General features: G+C 44.5%; 1 protein-coding gene across 4 annotated transcripts in view; it reads right to left on the reverse strand.

The window, feature by feature from the left end:
* Nucleotides 1-18748, reverse strand: part of sufu (suppressor of fused homolog (Drosophila)) — a 157283-nt gene that overhangs the window by 34305 nt on the left and 104230 nt on the right. For all 4 annotated transcript variants that reach the window (XM_038821666.1, XM_038821665.1, XM_038821667.1 and 1 more), the window contains 2 exons: nucleotides 16101-16145; nucleotides 3393-3527 (listed from right to left, as the gene is read on the reverse strand). In XM_038821666.1, the coding sequence (XP_038677594.1) occupies nucleotides 3393-3527; nucleotides 16101-16145 (180 nt within the window). The remainder of the gene's footprint in view (nucleotides 1-3392; nucleotides 3528-16100; nucleotides 16146-18748) is intronic.

Genomic DNA, 18748 nt, shown 5'->3' on the forward strand with positions numbered 1-18748 from the left:
CCCCGTGTCTGTGTGGGTTTCACCCCCACAACCCAAAAGATGTGCAGGTTAGATGGATTGGCCATGCCTAATTGTCCCTTAATTGGAAAAAAATAATTGGGTACTCTAAATTTAAAAAAAAAGAAAGGTGAAACCTAGATCTAGTTTCATTTAGAGTTTTTTTGTAAGTTGGCTGCCAGCAAGTCTGGGGTCTAGATGTATACATGAATTTTGTCAGGACACAGGAGTTTAAAGTAATCTATATTTGTATTGTTGGATGTTAAGAAATAAGGTATAGATTTAGATTAGTTTAATTGTCTGCTTCTGTGTAAGAAAGGGCTAAAACTGTAGTTAGATGTTAAACAAAGGGATTTGCATGTAGAGGGGTTTTGGTTTGATTTCAAATTATATCTACCTTGAAATGGGTTCACGGCGTGAAAACAAACAGAGCTTAAAGAATGACTAGGCTGTGGCTGAGCAACCAGGGGCCACTTCATGTTAGAAGGACCTTTTGAGTTTTGTTTAAGCTGCCAGTTGGAACTAGGTAACTGGAGAGGAAGATCTCACAGACACTTCTGGAAGCAGAGCAGAACATTAGAGTAATGAGATGAAAGCAAGTCCCAGGAGCTAGAGGGTGGTAGTTCTAGCAATCAGGGAATAAAAGAGAAGCCCCAGGAAGACTGAAGTGAAAGGGACAAAAGGAACTGGAAATTGAACAAGGTACTGTTCCCTGAAGTTAAAGAAAGGGGCACAAAAAGACTCCCAGTTAAAGAAAGAGCTGAAAGGTGCAGTCCCGGTGACGTTGGCTAGCGAGAAGCCAGACATCTGAAGTAATCCTAAAATTGGTGACCTTAGTATTGCCTATGAAGCAGTGGTGTTCTATGGAAGCTTGAATGCATGTGGCAATCCAGGGCAGAAGAATTCTGACAAGAGAGACTGAAATCCTGGAAGTGGATCCGTGATAAAGCATCTGAGAGAAAGCATCATTTGGACGAATCTAAGACCTGTCTTTTTGAGAGTGAAGTTTAGAAACACACATCTGGAAATCAGAGATCCAGTGAGACCACTTGGCTCACAGTGTGAAAGCATCTGGGGGAGGGGGATTTGATGAGAAATCCACAGAAGCCGTATTGGGTGGTGTCTGACACTTAGTTTCAGAATGGGGTGTGTCTGACCGCAGTTGGCCTGATGATTTATAGGGACTGTGTACTTGCTGATAAAGTATAAGATATATTCTGTAACTTGCGTTATCCTTAAAAATCTGTGTACATTTGTGAAGATATAGGTGGAGTGCAGGAGTATTGTATTATAGTAAAATATTTTGGGCGCGATTCAACTAAATGGGAACAAAGTCCCATAGCGAACGTGTTTAGCCGCATGTTTCCCGGCACTTGAAGCGGCGAGAAACACATGGCTATAAAACGGCACTTATGTTAAATAAGTGGCCTCAGTGGGGATCGTGCAGCCAAGGCCACACATAGTCCCATTTTGTACACAGAGGAGCTCCGTTTGCCAAAACACCTGTGTAGCGAGAGATCAGTGGCGTCCCAATCACAGAAGCCCAGACCCTCCTACTAACGCACCTTGTGAAGTAAAAACAAAAGCAAAAAGTAGAAAAACTGTGCTGTTGCCTAGTAACAAGTGTCCAGACACACAGGAAAAGAGAGAAGGGCAGTTCAGTCAGTTAGTATGTGCAAATCAGAGAGCGCAGGCAGAAAGTGTAAAATTCTTTAGGAAGAAATCCTGCAGACTGCTGGGGAACTGTTTAGGAAACTAATTTGTTTGCTTTGAAGTTAAACTAATGGTGACTCAGAGTATGGTTTTTGGGTGTCTCGGGAAGAGATACCAATTGAGGAAGAGCATCTCATGGATGGTCAGAAGTCCGCCAAAAGAAAACGGTTTGAAACGGAGCCCGCCCAAGCCTTGGTGTTGAGATTGTTGTAAAACTTCACTGGGGATTTTGGGTCTGTCAGGCTGAGATAAAAGGAACAGTGTGAGATTAAATTATTATTTGCATTGAAATCTTTCCAAACCTTTGTCTAGTGTAACTTAGTTCATTTTTCTTGTTTAAAAAAATGTTTTATTCTTTATGTTAAAAGCACATTGGAAGATTTCTTGTGAATGTGTTCAGGAATTGACCTCCACTGGTTTTCTCAAGCAAGACAAAGTTAGGATCGACCAAGTCAGGTTTCATTCTGGGATCTGACTTGTCCAGCGTTAACATCAGCTGGGATCATAACAGCATGCATAGGTATTAAAATTCTAACTCAATTTTGGGATAAAAGCAGAGTACAGCAATGTCTTGGGTCAGCAGATACCCAGAAGTGCAGAACTTTCATGGATTTTGTGGCATTATGACTTGCATGTAAGTATTATGAAAATCCCAACAAAATCCAATGAAGCAAGACTGGGCCACAAAATGTCAGACAAACATTATATCAAATTGTTAACACTTTTGTTAAAATAGAGAAGAAACTAATCTCATAACGAAGTTCCCTTATTATAATAACCTGCATGATTTCAATCCTTATAATTCTTGCATTTCAAAATGAAATCTGAATTAAAATGAAGCTTACCTCTTTGTAATTATACCTAATTACCATGTCTCTCGTTCCTCTCCAAGTGATAGAAATAAAGTTAAATTGGTCATCCAGTGATTATCAGCCAATTGTATTAGTGTGCTTTTTTAAAAATAGGTTTACACCACTATTAATATTCTGTGAAAGAGTAGCAGTGACACCAACAAACCTTCCAATCCATTATACAACAGGAAGTGCTACGGCTAATTAAAAGGATTCTCTTATCGCTTCATTGAAAGACAAAATGTGTTAGTGTGCTTCATGAAGTAGCATATTAGCCTGATTACTAGACTGTAAAAGAAAATATGGAAAATTCTGTAAATGCAAAACCTGTCAATTGGCAGCAAACAGAGAAAGAACATTAATGTGTTGGGAGCTGTGTGAAAGGACTATATAGCTGAAACTTTAATCTTTCTCAGATGATGATCTGTTATGTACTTCCAGTGCTCAAACTTGATATTTTTCCCCACCTATTCCTTGCAAATGCCATTTACTTTCCCTTTTATGTTGCTGGACTGCCCTATGCAACATACCTTGTCTGAGTTCACATAGATTGGAAAATCTTTGCTTAGTTACTCTACAAATAGGAATTAGATTTTCCCAGCCTGTGGGAAAAGGGGCTTTTCACAGTAACTTCATTGAAGCCTACTCATGACAATAAGCGATTTTCATTTTTTTTTCATTTCAAATACCTTGTTTGAACCTCAGCATGATAATATTTTACTACTTTTGTTTATTTCAGATATTCCCTTTGATCCTGCTCATTACTCGTTCAAATAAGATTCACACACTTTCTGGATTTCAGTTTTTTCATAAAACTCAATAACTGTTCACCTCAGTGATAGTGGAATAAGAGTTCCAGATTCCTGGTTGAATTTAAGATGTACACTCTCCAGCTGCCTGGTGCGGATCAATTCATGAGGAACAATAGCAGCAGAACTTTCACTTTCCAAACTATCCTTCCTAGTCCTAGAAAACAGAACGGGGAAACAAATTATATTTCAATGGAAAGATTTTAAGTAAAAAAGAAACAAAACATGAAAAACTAATTTCTGCTTGCGGCAAGTTAAAACTTTGGAGTCAATTACATTTCACATAAATGAATTCAGTGGCAGAAGATGAGGAACAACAACTCACTAAATTGAGACATTTGTAGTCTACAGTAATGTGAATATCATCTCAAAATAGCTAAACTCTGTCCAGGAGTTTTCACTAAGGTTGGCTGCAGTTCAGAATACAGTTCTCATTGGTTTAATGTGGTGCATGAATAATAAACTTTTGACTTCCGGTTGCGGCTATGACCAGCTAAGTCGCACGTTTGGCTGCTCCTGCTACAAAGGTGTTTTCGGGCCGATTGGAGGGCCCCAACGGCGCTGTAAGGACAAATCCCGGTGGGGGAAGGCTCCCTGAAGAGAACCAGACCAACTTTATGGTCGGTACCCGGAGTGGGGTGGTAAAGAAAGCAACAGCAGCTCCCAAAAAAAAGCGGGGGAAGAAGACCAAAATGGCGGCCGGTGGCGCACCCGAGGAATGGAGGAAATGGGCGGAGGAGCAGCAGGCCGCTCTCCTGCGCTTCTTTACGGAGCTGAAAATGGAGCTCTTGGAGTCAATGAATGCGACGACCACCAGGCTGATGGGAGCCCAGGCGACCCAAGAGGCGTCGATTCGGGAGCTGCAACAGGAGATGACTGTGAGGGAGGAGGAGGCCACGGTCCTCGTGGGAAAGGTAGAGGTGCACGAGGCACTCCACCTGAAATGGCAGAGCCGTTTTGAGGAGCTGGATACCCGAATGAGGCGGAAGAACCTGAGGATCTTGGGCCTGGCAGAAGGCCTGGAGGGGTCAGACCTCCCGGGATATGTAGCAGAAATGCTGAGCTCCCTGATGGGGGCAGGGGCCGTCCCTTCGCCCCTGGAGCTGGAAGAGGCCTACAGGGTCATGGCTAGGAGGCCAAGAGCAAATGAGCCCCCGAGGGCGGTGCTGGTGCGGTTCCAGCGACTCAGCGACCGTGAGAGAGTGCTGGAGTGGGCCAAGAGGGAAAGGAGCAGCAAGTGGGAGAATTCGACGGTGAGGGTCTACCAGGACTGGAGTGCGGAGGTGGCAAAGCGGCGGGCCCGGTACAACCGGACGAAGGCGGTGCTACATGCAAAACGGATCAGGTTCGGAATGCTGCAGCCAGCGCGCTTGTGGGTCACCTACAGGAACCAACACCACTATTTTGAGTCCCCAGAGGAGGCGTGGGCCTTTGTACAGGAAGAGAAACTGGACTCGAATTAGACCCAGGGGATACTTGGCGGCCGTAGCCGCTCGGGTACTTTCAGCTGAATTCTTTGTTTGGATTTTGAACTCTTGCTGTGGTTTTTCTTCTGATGTTTTTTCCCCCTTTGCCAACTTCCCTTAGTTATTGTTATTGTGGTTATTCATGGTTATTTATGGTTATTTATGCTGTTTGGTAGAGGGCGACTGTTAAGTACATTGTTATTTGTTATTTATCTGTTATTTATAATGTTAAGTTGGGGAGGTGGGACGGGGGGGGAGAGCAGATCGGGGATATGGGCCCCTAGGGGGGGTTCTTTTACAGGCATGGACGGGGACGGGGGTGGAACTGAAGATGGCGGGGTGGGGTGTGGCAGGGCGAAAGCGCGGGCTTTCCTCTGTTTTCCCGCGCGCGGGGCAGAGGAGGGGGGAGGGGAGGAGTGCGGGGCGTGGCTAGCAATGGCGACCTTTCCCGCGCTGGAGCGGGGCCAGGAAGGAGTGGCAAGGGGGGGGAGGCCCCCCCCCCCCCCCCCCGAGCCGGGGGGAGTCGGAGTGTGGCAGGAGCAGCCGGGTCAGCGTGAACCAGCTGACTTACGGGAGTACGATGGAGGGTACATCGCGGCTAGGAGGGGTCCTAGCCTGGGGGGGGGGGGGGGGGGGGGGAGGGGGGTTAGGGAGGGACACCGGGTTGCTGCTGAAAAGACCAGAAACGGGAAGTGGAGGACTGGAGAGGTGGGGGGAGGGGGACATCGCCATGGGGAGCGGGTCAGAAGGGGAGGGTCGACCCGGGGCGAGCAGGGAACAGGACATGGCTAATCGGCAGGGGAAGGGGGCGGGTCGTCCCGCGACCCGGCTGATCACTTGGAACGTGAGGGGGTTGAATGGGCCGGTCAAGAGATCAAGGGTATTCTCACACCTGAAGGGACTGAAGGCTGATGTAGCAATGTTACAGGAGACCCATTTGAAGGTAGTGGACCAGGTTCGCCTGAGAAGGGGGTGGGTGGGACAGGTGTTCCACTCTGGATTGGACGCAAAGAACCGGGGGGGGTGGCGATTCTGGTGGGAAAGAGGGTGTCGTTCGTGGCGGAGGAGGTGGTGGCGGATAAGGAGGGTAGGTATGTGATGGTGAAGGGTAAGCTGCAGGGGGAGAAAGTGGTGATGGTCAACGTATATGCCCCGAACTGGGATGACGCGGGTTTTATGAGGCGCCTATTGGGCCTCATTCCGGGACTGGAGGCAGGGGGCTTGATCATGGGGGGGGGGACTTTAACACAGTGCTGGACCCCGGGCTAGACAGATCGAGCTCAAGGACCAATAGGAGGCCGGCAGCGGCAGAAGTGCTGAGGGGGTACATGGAGCAGATGGGAGGAGTAGACCCATGGAGGTTTGGTAGGCCGAGGGCGAGGGAGTATTCCTTTTTCTCCCACGTCCATAGAGTGTACTCCAGAATCGATTTCTTCGTGTTGAGCAGGGGGCTGATCCCGAGGGTACGGGAAGCTGAGTACTCGGCCATTGCGATCTCTGATCATGCACCGCATTGGGTGGATGTGGAAATGGGGGAGGCGCGGGACCAGCGCCCGCTGTGGCGGCTGGATGTGGGGCTGTTAGCGGACGACGAGGTGTGTAAAAGGGTCCGGAAGAGCATTGAGAGCTATCTGGACTTGAATGACACGGGTGAGGTGCAGGTGGGGATGGTCTGGGAGGCCCTGAAGGCAGTGATCAGGGGAGAGCTGATCTCCATAAGGGCGCACAGAGAAAGAAAGGAGAGGCAGGAGAGGGAGAGGCTGGTGGGGGAGCTATTGGAAGTGGATAGGAGATATGCGGAGGCACCAGAGGAGGGGCTGCTGGGAGAACGGCGCAGCCTGCAGGTCAAGTTCGACCTGCTGACCACCAGGAAGGCAGAGACGCAGTGGAGAAGGGCACAGGGCGCGGTCTATGAGTATGGGGAAAAGGCGAGCAGGATGCTGGCACACCAGCTTCGCAAACGAGATGCGGCTAGGGAGATTGGGGGAGTGAAGGAGAGGGGCGGGAAGGTAGTGCAGAAGGGGCAAGAAGTGAACGGGGTCTTCAGGGATTTTTACAAGGAGTTGTATCGGTCTGAGCCGCCGACGAGGAGAGGGGGAATGGAGGACTTCCTAAACAAATTGAGGTTCCCAAGGGTCCAGGAGGGGCTGGTAGAAGGGCTGGGGGCGCCAATAGGGCTAGAGGAGCTAGTCAAGGGAATAGGTCAGATGCAAGCGGGGAAGGCGCCGGGGCCAGATGGGTTCCCGGTGGAATTCTATAAGAAAAATGTGGACTTGGTGGGACCGGTACTGGTACGAGCCTTTAATGAGGCGCGAGAGGAGGGGGTTCTGCCCCCGACAATGTCGCAGGCTCTGATCTCCCTGATATTGAAGCGGGATAAAGACCCCGTGCAGTGCGGGTCCTACAGGCCTATCTCGCTTCTGAACGTGGATGCCAAGTTGCTGGCAAAGATCCTGGCAGCTAGAATAGAGGATTGTGTGCCAGGGATAATCCATGAGGACCAGACGGGGTTCGTGAAGGGGCGGCAGCTCAACACGAACGTGCGGAGATTGCTGAATGTAATTATGATGCCGGCAGTGGAGGGGGAGGCTGAGATACTGGTAGCGCTGGACGCGGAGAAGGCATTCGATAGGGTGGAGTGGGAGTACCTGTGGGAGACGTTGGAACGGTTTGGGTTTGGGGAAGGGTTTATTAAGTGGGTGAAGTTGCTCTACTCGGCCCCGACGGCGAGTGTAGTGACAAACGGGAGGAGGTCGGAGTATTTCGGGCTCCACCGAGGGACCAGGCAGGGATGTCCCCTATCCCCCCTACTTTTCGCACTGGCGATTGAACCGTTGGCGATGGCACTGAGGGGTTCAGGGGGGTGGAGAGGACTGACTAGGGGAGGGGAGGAACATCGAGTATCGCTGTATGCGGATGATCTACTGCTGTACGTGGCAGACCCAGAAGGGGGAATGCCGGAGATAATGGAACTATTAGCAGAGTTTGGGGACTTTTCGGGGTACAAACTAAATTTGGGCAAAAGCGAGGTTTTTGTGATACACCCGGGGGACCAGGGAGAGGGTATTGGGAGACTCCCCTTCAAGCGAGCAGGAAAGAGCTTTAGGTACTTAGGGGTGCAGGTGGCAAGGAACTGGGGGACCCTCCACAAGTTGAACTTTTCCAGGCTGGTGGAACAGATGGAGGAGGAATTTAAGAGGTGGGACATGGTACCGTTGTCGCTGGCGGGGAGGGTGCAGTCAATCAAAATGACGGTCCTCCCAAGGTTCTTGTTTTTATTTCAGTGCTTGCCCATCTTCCTCCCTAGGGCCTTCTTCAAAAAGGTGACGAGTAGCATCATGAGCTACGTGTGGGCGCATGGCACCCCAAGGGTGAGGAGGGTCTTTTTGGAGCGGAGTAGGGACAGTGGAGGGCTGGCACTGCCCAATCTCTCGGGGTACTACTGGGCGGCAAATGTGTCAATGGTGCGCAAGTGGATGATGGAAGGGGAGGGGGCAGCTTGGAAACGAATGGAGAGGGCGTCCTGTGGCAACACAAGCCTGGGGGCCCTAGTAACGGCACCATGGCCGCTCCCCCCCCACGAGGTATACCACGAGCCCGGTGGTGGCGGCCACCCTCAAGATATGGGGGCAGTGGAGGCGACATAGGGGGGAAATGGGAGGTCTGTTGGCGGCGCCAATAAGAGGGAACCATAGATTCATCCCGGGGAACATCGACGGGGGATTTCAGAGCTGGTACAGGGTGGGCATACGGCAGCTGAAGGACCTGTTTATAGAGGGGAGGTTTGCGAGCCTGGGAGGGCTGGAGGAGAAGTTTGAGCTCCCCCCGGGAAACATGTTCAGATATTTACAAGTGAAGGCATTTGCTAGGCGGCAGGTGGAGGGGTTTCCCCTGCTCCCCAGTAAGGGGGCGAGTGATAGGGTGCTCTCGGGGGTCTGGGTCGGAGGGGGGAAGATATCAGACATCTACAAGATAATGCAGGAGGCGGAAGCAGCATCAGGGGAGGAGCTGAAAGCCAAGTGGGAAGGGGAGCTGGGAGAGCAGATAGAAGACGGGACGTGGGCGGATGCACTGGAGAAGGTCAACTCTTCCTCCTCGTGTGCGAGACTGAGCCTCATTCAATTTAAGGTGCTGCATAGAGCTCACATGACGGGGACAAGGATGAGCCGGTTCTTTGGGGGTGAGGACAGGTGTGTCAGATGTCTGGGAAGCCCAGCGAACCATGTGCATATGTTCTGGGCATGTCCGGTGCTGGAAGGGTTCTGGAAGGGGGTGGCAAGGACGGTGTCGAAGGTGGTGGGGTCCAGGGTCAAACCAGGATGGGGGCTTGCGATCTTTGGGGTCGGGGTAGAACCGGGGGTACAGGAGGCTAGGGAGGCCGGAATACTGGCCTTTGCGTCCCTAGTGGCTCGACGAAGGATATTAATTCAATGGAAGGACGCGAGGCCTCCAAGCGTTGAAACTTGGATTAACGATATGGCTAGCTATATTCAGCTAGAAAGGATCAAATTTGCCCTGAGAGGGTCGGTACAGGGATTCGCCAGGCGGTGGCAACCTTTCCTTGACTTTTTAGATCAGAGATAGACGTTCGGGGTCGTGGCAGCAGCAACCCGGGGGGGGGGGGGGGGGGGGGGGGGGGGGGAGAGAGACTGGTGCGCGCGAGAGGGCGGGCGAGGGAGGGACATTTGCCTAGAGGGATTGTGTTGTAAATAATTTAAAAATTAGTAGGGGTAAATGTCTGTATGGAAAAACTCTTTCAATAAAAATTATTTAAAAAAAAAAATGAATAATAAACTTTACCTGAAAAGCACATGCTCTTATATATAATTATTGCGATCAATACATAAATTTCTCATTTCCCTTAGGTAAGATTTTTCTGCTAGGTATGATAGATTGAATTATGCTGAATCAAACCCAAAATTTTCAGCTCAAGTCTCACTTGCCTTACTGGTCATTCACAGGTTCTGTTTTGACATTTTCAGAAATTAGCATCTGTATCTGAATCAATAATCAACTGCATTATGAAAGTTTATACAGAATGTTCCAAAGTGAGTCAAATAAAAAGATGTGTGGTGTGGTTAAATGGTTTGAAGTGTAACCCATGAATTATCATGTTTTATTTTTGCATAAATGGGGGTGATGGGGGGAAAACGGGGAAATGGGCAGAACAAAAATTCTTCAGTTTAACTGAACTGAATTACCAATCTAAACTGAATAATCCTCTCCCCCTCTTCCACAGTAACAACAGTCGTAGAAAACACGACATGCAGGTTATTTATTACATTCAAGTTTTAGTTTGTTCTTTATGGAAGTTTGGTGTAATTTTCAAGCAGAGGTGCAAATGACATAACCAGCTGCATGTGCAATGTTGAATTCAGGGATTGCAATAAAATAAGGTAAGTCTAAAATAAATTATCATTCATTATGCACACTGTAAAAAACCTGGGTAGCTATTTCAGAGACAATAATGCTCCATTCAACAGTAGTTTGCCCCAATTATCTTCTTTAAAAAGAAACGAATTGCATATTTACATCCTTACTCCAAACTGACTGTTCTACCTTCCTATTTAAACTAGTCTGTGGCCAGCTTTAATTTTCTTGTATGCCCCTCTTAAAAGCACCATTTCCTCCAGTACCTAACTTAAATTAACAGTGTTTATTTGCGTGTTTTACAGTTGGAACCACAAGGTTGTTTGATTATGGGAAGCAATAGCCACATCCAGTTGTATCCCCAACATGTTGTTTAAGCAGGGCCAGCTGGTTACTGATCAGTACCAGCAATCTCGTCTGACATTTCTCATTCTAACCTGGGCAGATTTGTAGTAGCTCCTTTGCAGTATCCCAGTTGTGATATAACTGCAGCTCACATTTATTTTATTCCTTTTATTTAGTAAAATGTCACACAATGCTCTTCACAAGTAGATATCAGTTGTTAGCAGAAGAAAGGGGTTGTTAGAGGAGTATATCTGAAGTATAGGTGCAGATTGGGATTTTAAGGAGGTTTTCTGAAGGTGGGGGGACAAACATAGCAAAATTAACAAATTTAGGTAACTTCGGGAGGCACGTTTATTGTAGGCTCTGTCTACAGGGAGGGGGAAAACACAGCAGTTGAGTAGAAGCAAGGTCATTGGAGTGCAGGTAGTGGTTAAAAAACAGGAGCAGACAAACAAGGAATGGAGGACATGAAGTCAGGGATAAATATACTAGAACCAATGTGTTTGAGAGATTTGAGATCAACAAAGATTAGTGGAACAGTTGAGCGTAGGACGTGAACAGAAAAAATTAAATGAATTTACTTTTTAAATGTAAGGTGGAGCTTGGGAGTTCTGTAAAGACGAGCATGGAAAATGTGTTGAGAGGTGACAACGGTATACATAGCACTTATCGTAGATAGGTAGGGTTGGTGAAGGACAATGTGTTGGGCGATGGATTTGATTCAGAGTTTGTAATAAAGCTCAGGGCCAAGGAGCACAGAGGTTATATACCCTCAGGTTGCACTGAGTAAGCAACTACATATAGTTTCTGCTCAGGCTGAATAGATTACTTTGTCTTGCTCATCCACAATCTGATGCTTGTCCAGCAGCAGGACTATAAAGGATAGCAGTGGAGAGATCAGATGCACATGAAAGCAGACAATATCCTTGTGAGGGCAGAGGAGTGAGAGAGAGCAAGAATTAATTAAATTATTTTAAAACATGCCAAGTGGTAAATGTTACAGCATCAGGACCAATATTTGAAATGGGGATATGCAAAGTGAAGATATTAAATACTGTGTCCTAGCTGATTGTTAAATTCACTGATGAGTAGAAATACAGAATTGCGAAACTTTCATTATGCTGTCAATTTGATACACGCTACATCCATGAAACATACAAATATCATCCATAATTGAGCTGAGGGGAAATAGGTAGGTGAGTCATGCAGATTTTGTTTCCATGGTACCCAGACATTCAACATATTAAATCAATGAGCAGAAATTTACTTTGTTTGTTTATTGCTGGTGTAATAAATAATTACTCAAGTTTTGCAAGCAAAAGTAGCAAAAATGCTGATAATGCCATGATCCACCAATATAACACGTGCTACTTTTCGAAGACAAAATACAAATTAATCTTATTTTCTCAAATGACATGTTCATCAAATATACAATATTATTTCTCAAAAGATATCTGAGCAGTGATTAATTACCACATTTGGGAGTTATAGCCACTCATTTAATCAGTCACAACTTAGATCATTTCTGTAGATAAGATTTTTGAGTTGTTTTAAGAATCAGTTAGTGCTCGATTGATCCTCCTTACTAACATCTGGGGACTTGTGCCAAAATTGGGAGAACTGTTCCACAAACCAGTCAAGCAACAGCCTGACATAATCCTACTCATGGAATCATATCTTACACAGCCAAGGTATCAGAACCCTCTATTACCAGCCTGGATATGTCCAGTCAGTCCAGAACTCATTTCAGCACACTGCTATACAGTTAGGAGGAGTTTTCCTTGTGAGTCTCCAACATTGACTCCAGATCTCATGAAGTCGCATGGTATCAGATCAAACTTGGGCAAGGTACCAAGCTGTTGCTGATTACCACCGACCTCCCCTCAGTTGATGCATCAGAACTCCTCCATGTTGAACACATGGAGAAGCACTGGGGATAGTAAGGGCACAAAATGCACTCTTGTGTGGTGGGACTTCAATGTCCACCACCAGGTATAGCACAGTGGCACCATCACTGACCAAGCTGGCAGAGTCCTGAAGGATATATTTGCCAGACTGGGTCTGTGGAAGTTGGCGAGAGAACCAATGAGAGAGAAAAATATATTTGGCTTCATCTTCACCAATCTACCTGTCCCACATGCCAAGCTGTATCTGGTGCAGCTACAACACTTGCATCTACCTGGCAATATGGAAAACTACCCAGGTATTCAGCAATTACCTTCCTCTCTACAAAAAGTGGGAATAAATCCAATCTGGCAAATTACTGTCCCATCAGTCTACTCTCCATCATCAGCAAAGTGATGGAAGATTTCATTGACAGTACCATTAAACGGCACTTACACAGTATTAACCTGCACACAGACTCTCAGTTTGGGTTGCACTGGGTCACTGGGCTCCTGAGCTCGTTACAGCCTTGGTCCAAATATGGGCAATATAATTGAATTCCAGAGGTGAGGTGAGAATGACTGCCCTTGACATCAAACCAGCATTTGACGGAGTCTGGCATCAAAGAGAGTCAACGGGAATTAGGGGAAAACATTCCACTGGTTGGAGTCATACGTAGCACAAATGAAGACAGTGCTGCTATTGGAGGCCATTCACCGAAGCCCCAGGACTTTGCTGCTAGAGTTCCTCAGATTAGTGTCTTAGGCCCAACCACTTTGAGATGTTTCATTAATGGTTTCCCTCATTATAAGCTCAGGATTGGGATGCTCATTGGCGAACACATCGTGTTTAGTACCATTTGTGACTCCTCAGATCTGAAGCAGTTTGTGTTCGTATGCAGCAAGACCTGGACAAATTCAGGCTTGGACTGATAAGTGACAAGTGACAACAGTAATTGTACCATTGCCAGAATGGTAGCAGGTATCACAGGATTTATTTGGACTCTGTTGTTCCCAATTCAAATAAAAACTAACATCTCCCCATGATATTTAACGGCAAAAATCCATCCGTCATTTACAAGACACAAGTCGAACATTAGATAGAGCACTCTCCACTACTGACACAGTTGCAGAAGTGTACACCGTATACAAGGTACAGCAACTTGACAAGGCATCTTCAACAGCACCTTCCAAACTTGCGACCGCTACCACCTAGAGGACATGGGCAACAGGTGCATGGGAACATCACCACCTGCAAGTTGCCTAGCAAGCCATATACCAACCCACTCCGAGAATTATATTGCCATTCCTTCACTGTGGCTGGGTTAAAACCCTGAAATTCCATTTCATAAAAGAAAAAGAACACATACAGGACATAAGGAAATTTCTCTTTCATATCACAAAATTCCAGACAACTACCAATTCCAACATGGGTGTTTTTTGTTTGGCTTTAGATTCTAAAGTATCTTAGTGACTGAAAATGTTAGCAAAATAAAAAATGAATGAATGTCACGTGGGAAAACAAATAGCAAGGGAACTTCATTTTGGCATCCTTAGCATCCAAGGATGTTGAGATGGAAATCCATCACACTAGACATTGATCCACATTGTAGAAGTTTTCATACAATAATATAAAATACCACTTGAGCTATCCTATAGCTGAAATAAGGGAACAGAGTAAGCCAAGAGTATTCAATTTATTATACAGGACTCGTAGTTTGAACAATAAATTTATGCTGAACTTCTATAAAACACAGATTAGGCCTCAGCTGGAGTACTGTGTCCAATTCTTTTTTTATATAAATTAGAGTACCCAATAAATTTTTTTCCAATTAAGGGGCAATTTAGCATAGCCAATCCACCTAACCTGCACATCTTTGGGTTGTGAGGTGAAACCTGCAGACATGGGGAGAATGTACAACCTCCTCCCGGACAGTGACCCAGGGCCGAGATTCGACCCCGGGTCTTCAGTGCAATGTGTCCAATTCTGAGTACTACACTTCATAGGAATGTAAAGGCCAAAGAGAAAATGCAGAAAAGAATAAAAGGAGATTTTGATAAAGATGTTTTCCTCTGGCAGAAGATTCAGTAGCCAGAGGGCATAGATTTAAGGTGATTGGCAAAATAACCAGAGGTGACATGTGAAAATTTCTTCATAAAACAATTTGTCCTCTGCAATCAACTGTTTAAAAGTGCAAAGAAATTGATTCAATTGGCACTTTTAACATGGAAATGGATAAGTACTTATGAAAAAAATTGCAGGGCCTGTAAGGAGCAAGGTCGTGGGATCAGTTCGATAGCTCTAGCAAATAGCCGGCATTACTATGAAGAACTGAGTGGCTTCCACGCATGTGCATCAAATCTATGATTCTAAATGAATCTATGTCATGAGAGCTTGTGCCATAGCTTGAAATTACATTTTGAGCATCCTCTTCAAACAGGCATGAAAAAATATCTCATCTCATATATGCTCACCTCGGTGTATAAATATAACCATAAGAACACAATAAATGCAGTAGACCATCATATACTTAGGACCAGTGAAGAGCATTTTTCTTCTCCCCAATTCTATTTCCTCCAAGTTGCTATTCGAGATATGAATGCAGTTGGAGTGTTGCAGGTTATCTGATGGTGTAGCATCGCTTAATTTTCAAATTCACTAACCCTGACCAGAAGTACTATTCACTTTCCTAAGCCATGGAGATTGAGTAAAGTGCAGCATTCCATTGCTATAATGACTTATCAACTTACTCAATGAAAACAAGGAATCAAAACAGGGATAATTTTTGGTCTGTTTGATTCCATTGCAAAACATTTTTTTTCTTTGAGGGAAACTTGCTGTGGTCCACTTACGTGCTAACAAATTAAAACTTAAATAAGTCAAAATTTAAAAACTGCTGTAAAAATACTGAACTTATTTTATGCATACACAGAGTTATAAAAGGAACAGTTCAATAATATTAAGGGTGCCACAAGAACTGCATTATAACAACATTTATTTTTTACTTCCAGTTCAGAGTAATCATTCTGGCTTTCCATCACAATGAGACGAAAGAAAACATCAAACTTGGCAACAATGCTTTTGAAATGGTTTGGAAACAGTTTGTATTCCTAAGCTAAATATACAGTTATACTGCAAATATTAGCAACACCCTAAAGTATTCCAGAGTCATGGATAAATAACCACTATTGTATTTCACAAAAAGTCAGTTCAAATTTTTTCTAAGAATCTGTCTGGCATTTACAGAGTGAGCACAAACTATATAGCAATAACTACAGGCAAACCAATTTTGCAAATGAAACCAATGAAACATTGACTGCACAAAAAATACAAGTAAATTCAATGTGCCGACTTGTCAATTGCAGCAGTGTATCATATATTAGAATGGCTAGCATTTTGCTATTTCTAATTCCACTCTGCAGTTAAGTATAAAAATACTATATAATACTTATAAAATGTGTTCCTTATTGGCTTATTAATGTTGAATTCTTACAAGAATGTGCATGTACCCTACAAAATGCAGATTTGAAAATTTTCAATTGGCAGAATCATTTTAGCTAGGATTTATACACAAAAGACAGGAATTCTTATAGAAGTACAATCTGGGCTTCTTAAACCCACAGAGACTGGGAAGGGGTAAGATGAACTATGTATTATATTCTTACCTTTCAGTCTGCTTGCTCTGGAAATGGCCCACTGATTGCACTAGTCTATGGAGAAATTATGGGTAGATTTGTACCAAAAATATCACAATCATAATTTAAAAACAAATCTACTCAGATACACAGACAGAATTAATCTTCAATCCGAGACCTTTCTGACTTAGTATTTTCAATTTGGTTTTGCTCTGTAGATTTGACTACCAAAACATTACCAGGGATTAAAATATTTCCTATTTTTGTTCTTAATGTTATTTGAATTTAGATAGCAATAAATCCTGGAAGAAAGGAAAAGGATAAAAAACACGGTTCATGCAGTGCAATATTTACTTTACTGTTGAATGAAATGTTGAGTGTATGGTAAATTCCAAGACACCATTACGTACATACACTGCCATATATATCTAATACAATAAAAAAACAATGCTTCATCATCCAGCAATAATTTGTGGGGGAAGTTCTCATTTCAGTTGAGGTTAATTGAGGTCATTAGTATATCAAAAAGCGTAAGAAAATAGAGAGTAATATATTTCTACAAATTTCAGAGGCACCCTCACCTCCAGCATATGTCAAATTTCTTTCTTTACAACTTTTAAAACAAATATTTTAATATATTCTCAAATTCCCTCCCCAATAAACTGCATTCACAAACAATTAATATAACCTGAACCACACACACTGACATCCCCATCCTCTCAAAATTCTGCATAGTTTAGAGATTACCTTTACGGTTTAATAAATGAGAAGTACTAAGGTTGGAATTCCTAGGGTCAAAGATAAACCAAATGCAGCATAATCTTAAATTGCGACAATGAATATGTGCCAAAATGACAGAATACTAATATTTTCATGTTTTATTATAATATACCTCTCATCCACAGTATTACAGTTGGTCATCGTATGAATCTTATATGGTCAGTGTTATGATTCTTGTTCTTCCTAATATATATATTAATGACTAGATATTAATATACAGGGAACAATTGCAACATTTGTGGAAAGTACAAAACTTGGAAGCATTGTGGACGGTAAAGAGGATAGTGTAGAACTTCAAAAGTACAGACAGGTTGGTAGAATGGGTAGAAACATGATGAATGAAATTTAATGCAGATAAATGTGAAGTGATTCACAGGCGCAGAGATACCAGGGTGCATGTGTGTAACCCACGGAAGGTGGCAGGACAGGTCAAGAGAGTGGTTAATAAAGGATACAGCATCCTAAGGTTTATCAATAGTGGCATATGTAGTACAAAATAAGGAGGTTATGTTAAACTTGTACAAAACATTGGTTCAACCTCAACTAGTACTGCGCCTAGTCTGGGGCACCACACTTTAGGAAAGATGTGACCACATGAGAGAGTGCAGAAAAGGTTCACAAAAATGGCTCCAAGGAAGAGGAACTTCAACTACATTAACAGATTGGTGAGGTTGGGACTGTTTTGAAGAGAAGTTTGAGAGGAGATGTGATAGAGATTTACAAAATCATGAGGCGTCTAGACAGTGTAGATAGGGAAAACTATACAAGAGCAAGAGGACACAAACTTAAGGCAATTGGCAAAATAAGCAACAAAGACATGAGGAAAAGCTTTTTCACGCAGCGAGTGGTTGGGATCTGGAATGCATTGCCTGAGAGTATGGTTCAATTAATGATTTTGAGAAGGAATAATTAATGTGCAGGGCTATGGGCAGAAGGCTGGGGAGTGGCACTGGGGATTGCTCCTTTGGAGAGCCAGCACAGACACAATGGGCCAAATAGCCTTCTTCTGTACCAATACCATTCTGTGATTCTGTGAATGGTAGGAGGGTGAACTGAAGCCAATCTCTTAGCTATATCAATATAGGAAGACTACTAAACAATTTAATTTAACAATTCCTCCGGGTGCTCCGGTTTCCTCCCACAGTCCAAAGATGTGCGGGTTAGGTGGATTGGCCATGCTAAATTGCCCGTAGTGTCCTAATAAAAGTAAGGTTAAAGGGGGGTTGTTGGGTTACGGGTATAGGGTGGATACGTGGGTTTGAGTAGGGTGATCATGGCTCGGCACAACATTGAGGGCCGAAGAGCCTGTTCTGTGCTGTACTGTTCTATGTTCTATGAATGCTATGTTGCACAGTACTAGTCTCACTTGAGGTCAATGTAGTGGAATATCAAAAGGTTTGAGAGGGAGACAGCTAGTTTTATACAATGGATTTTTCCCTTTCTTAATTTATTCTTGAGATGTGGCCATCACTGGCTAAACATATACTGCCCTTCTGAGTTACCCTTGTACAACTGCCGCTTTAGAGGGTAGTTTTTTTTTGTTGTTTTTTAAAAAATAAATTTAGTGTACCCAATCATTTTTCCAATTAAGGGGCAATTTAGCGTGGCCAATCCACCTAGCATGCACGTTTTTTGGGTTGTGGGGGCGAAACCCACGCAGACACGGGGAGAATGTGCAAACTCCACACGGACAGTGACCCAGAGCCGGGATCGAACCTGGGACCTCAGCGCCGTGAGGCGGTTGTGCTAACCACTAGGCCACCGTGCTGCCCGACTTTAGAGGGTAGTTAAGAATCAATTATGTTGGTCTGGAGTTATATCAAGGCCAGATCATGCAAAATGGTAGGTTTCCTTCCGTAAAATACAACAGTGAACCAGTTTGATACCTGAAGCAATCT

This window comes from Scyliorhinus canicula, chromosome 16 (assembly GCF_902713615.1).
Source record: "Scyliorhinus canicula chromosome 16, sScyCan1.1, whole genome shotgun sequence".
In the NCBI taxonomy this organism is placed as follows: domain Eukaryota; kingdom Metazoa; phylum Chordata; class Chondrichthyes; order Carcharhiniformes; family Scyliorhinidae; genus Scyliorhinus; species Scyliorhinus canicula.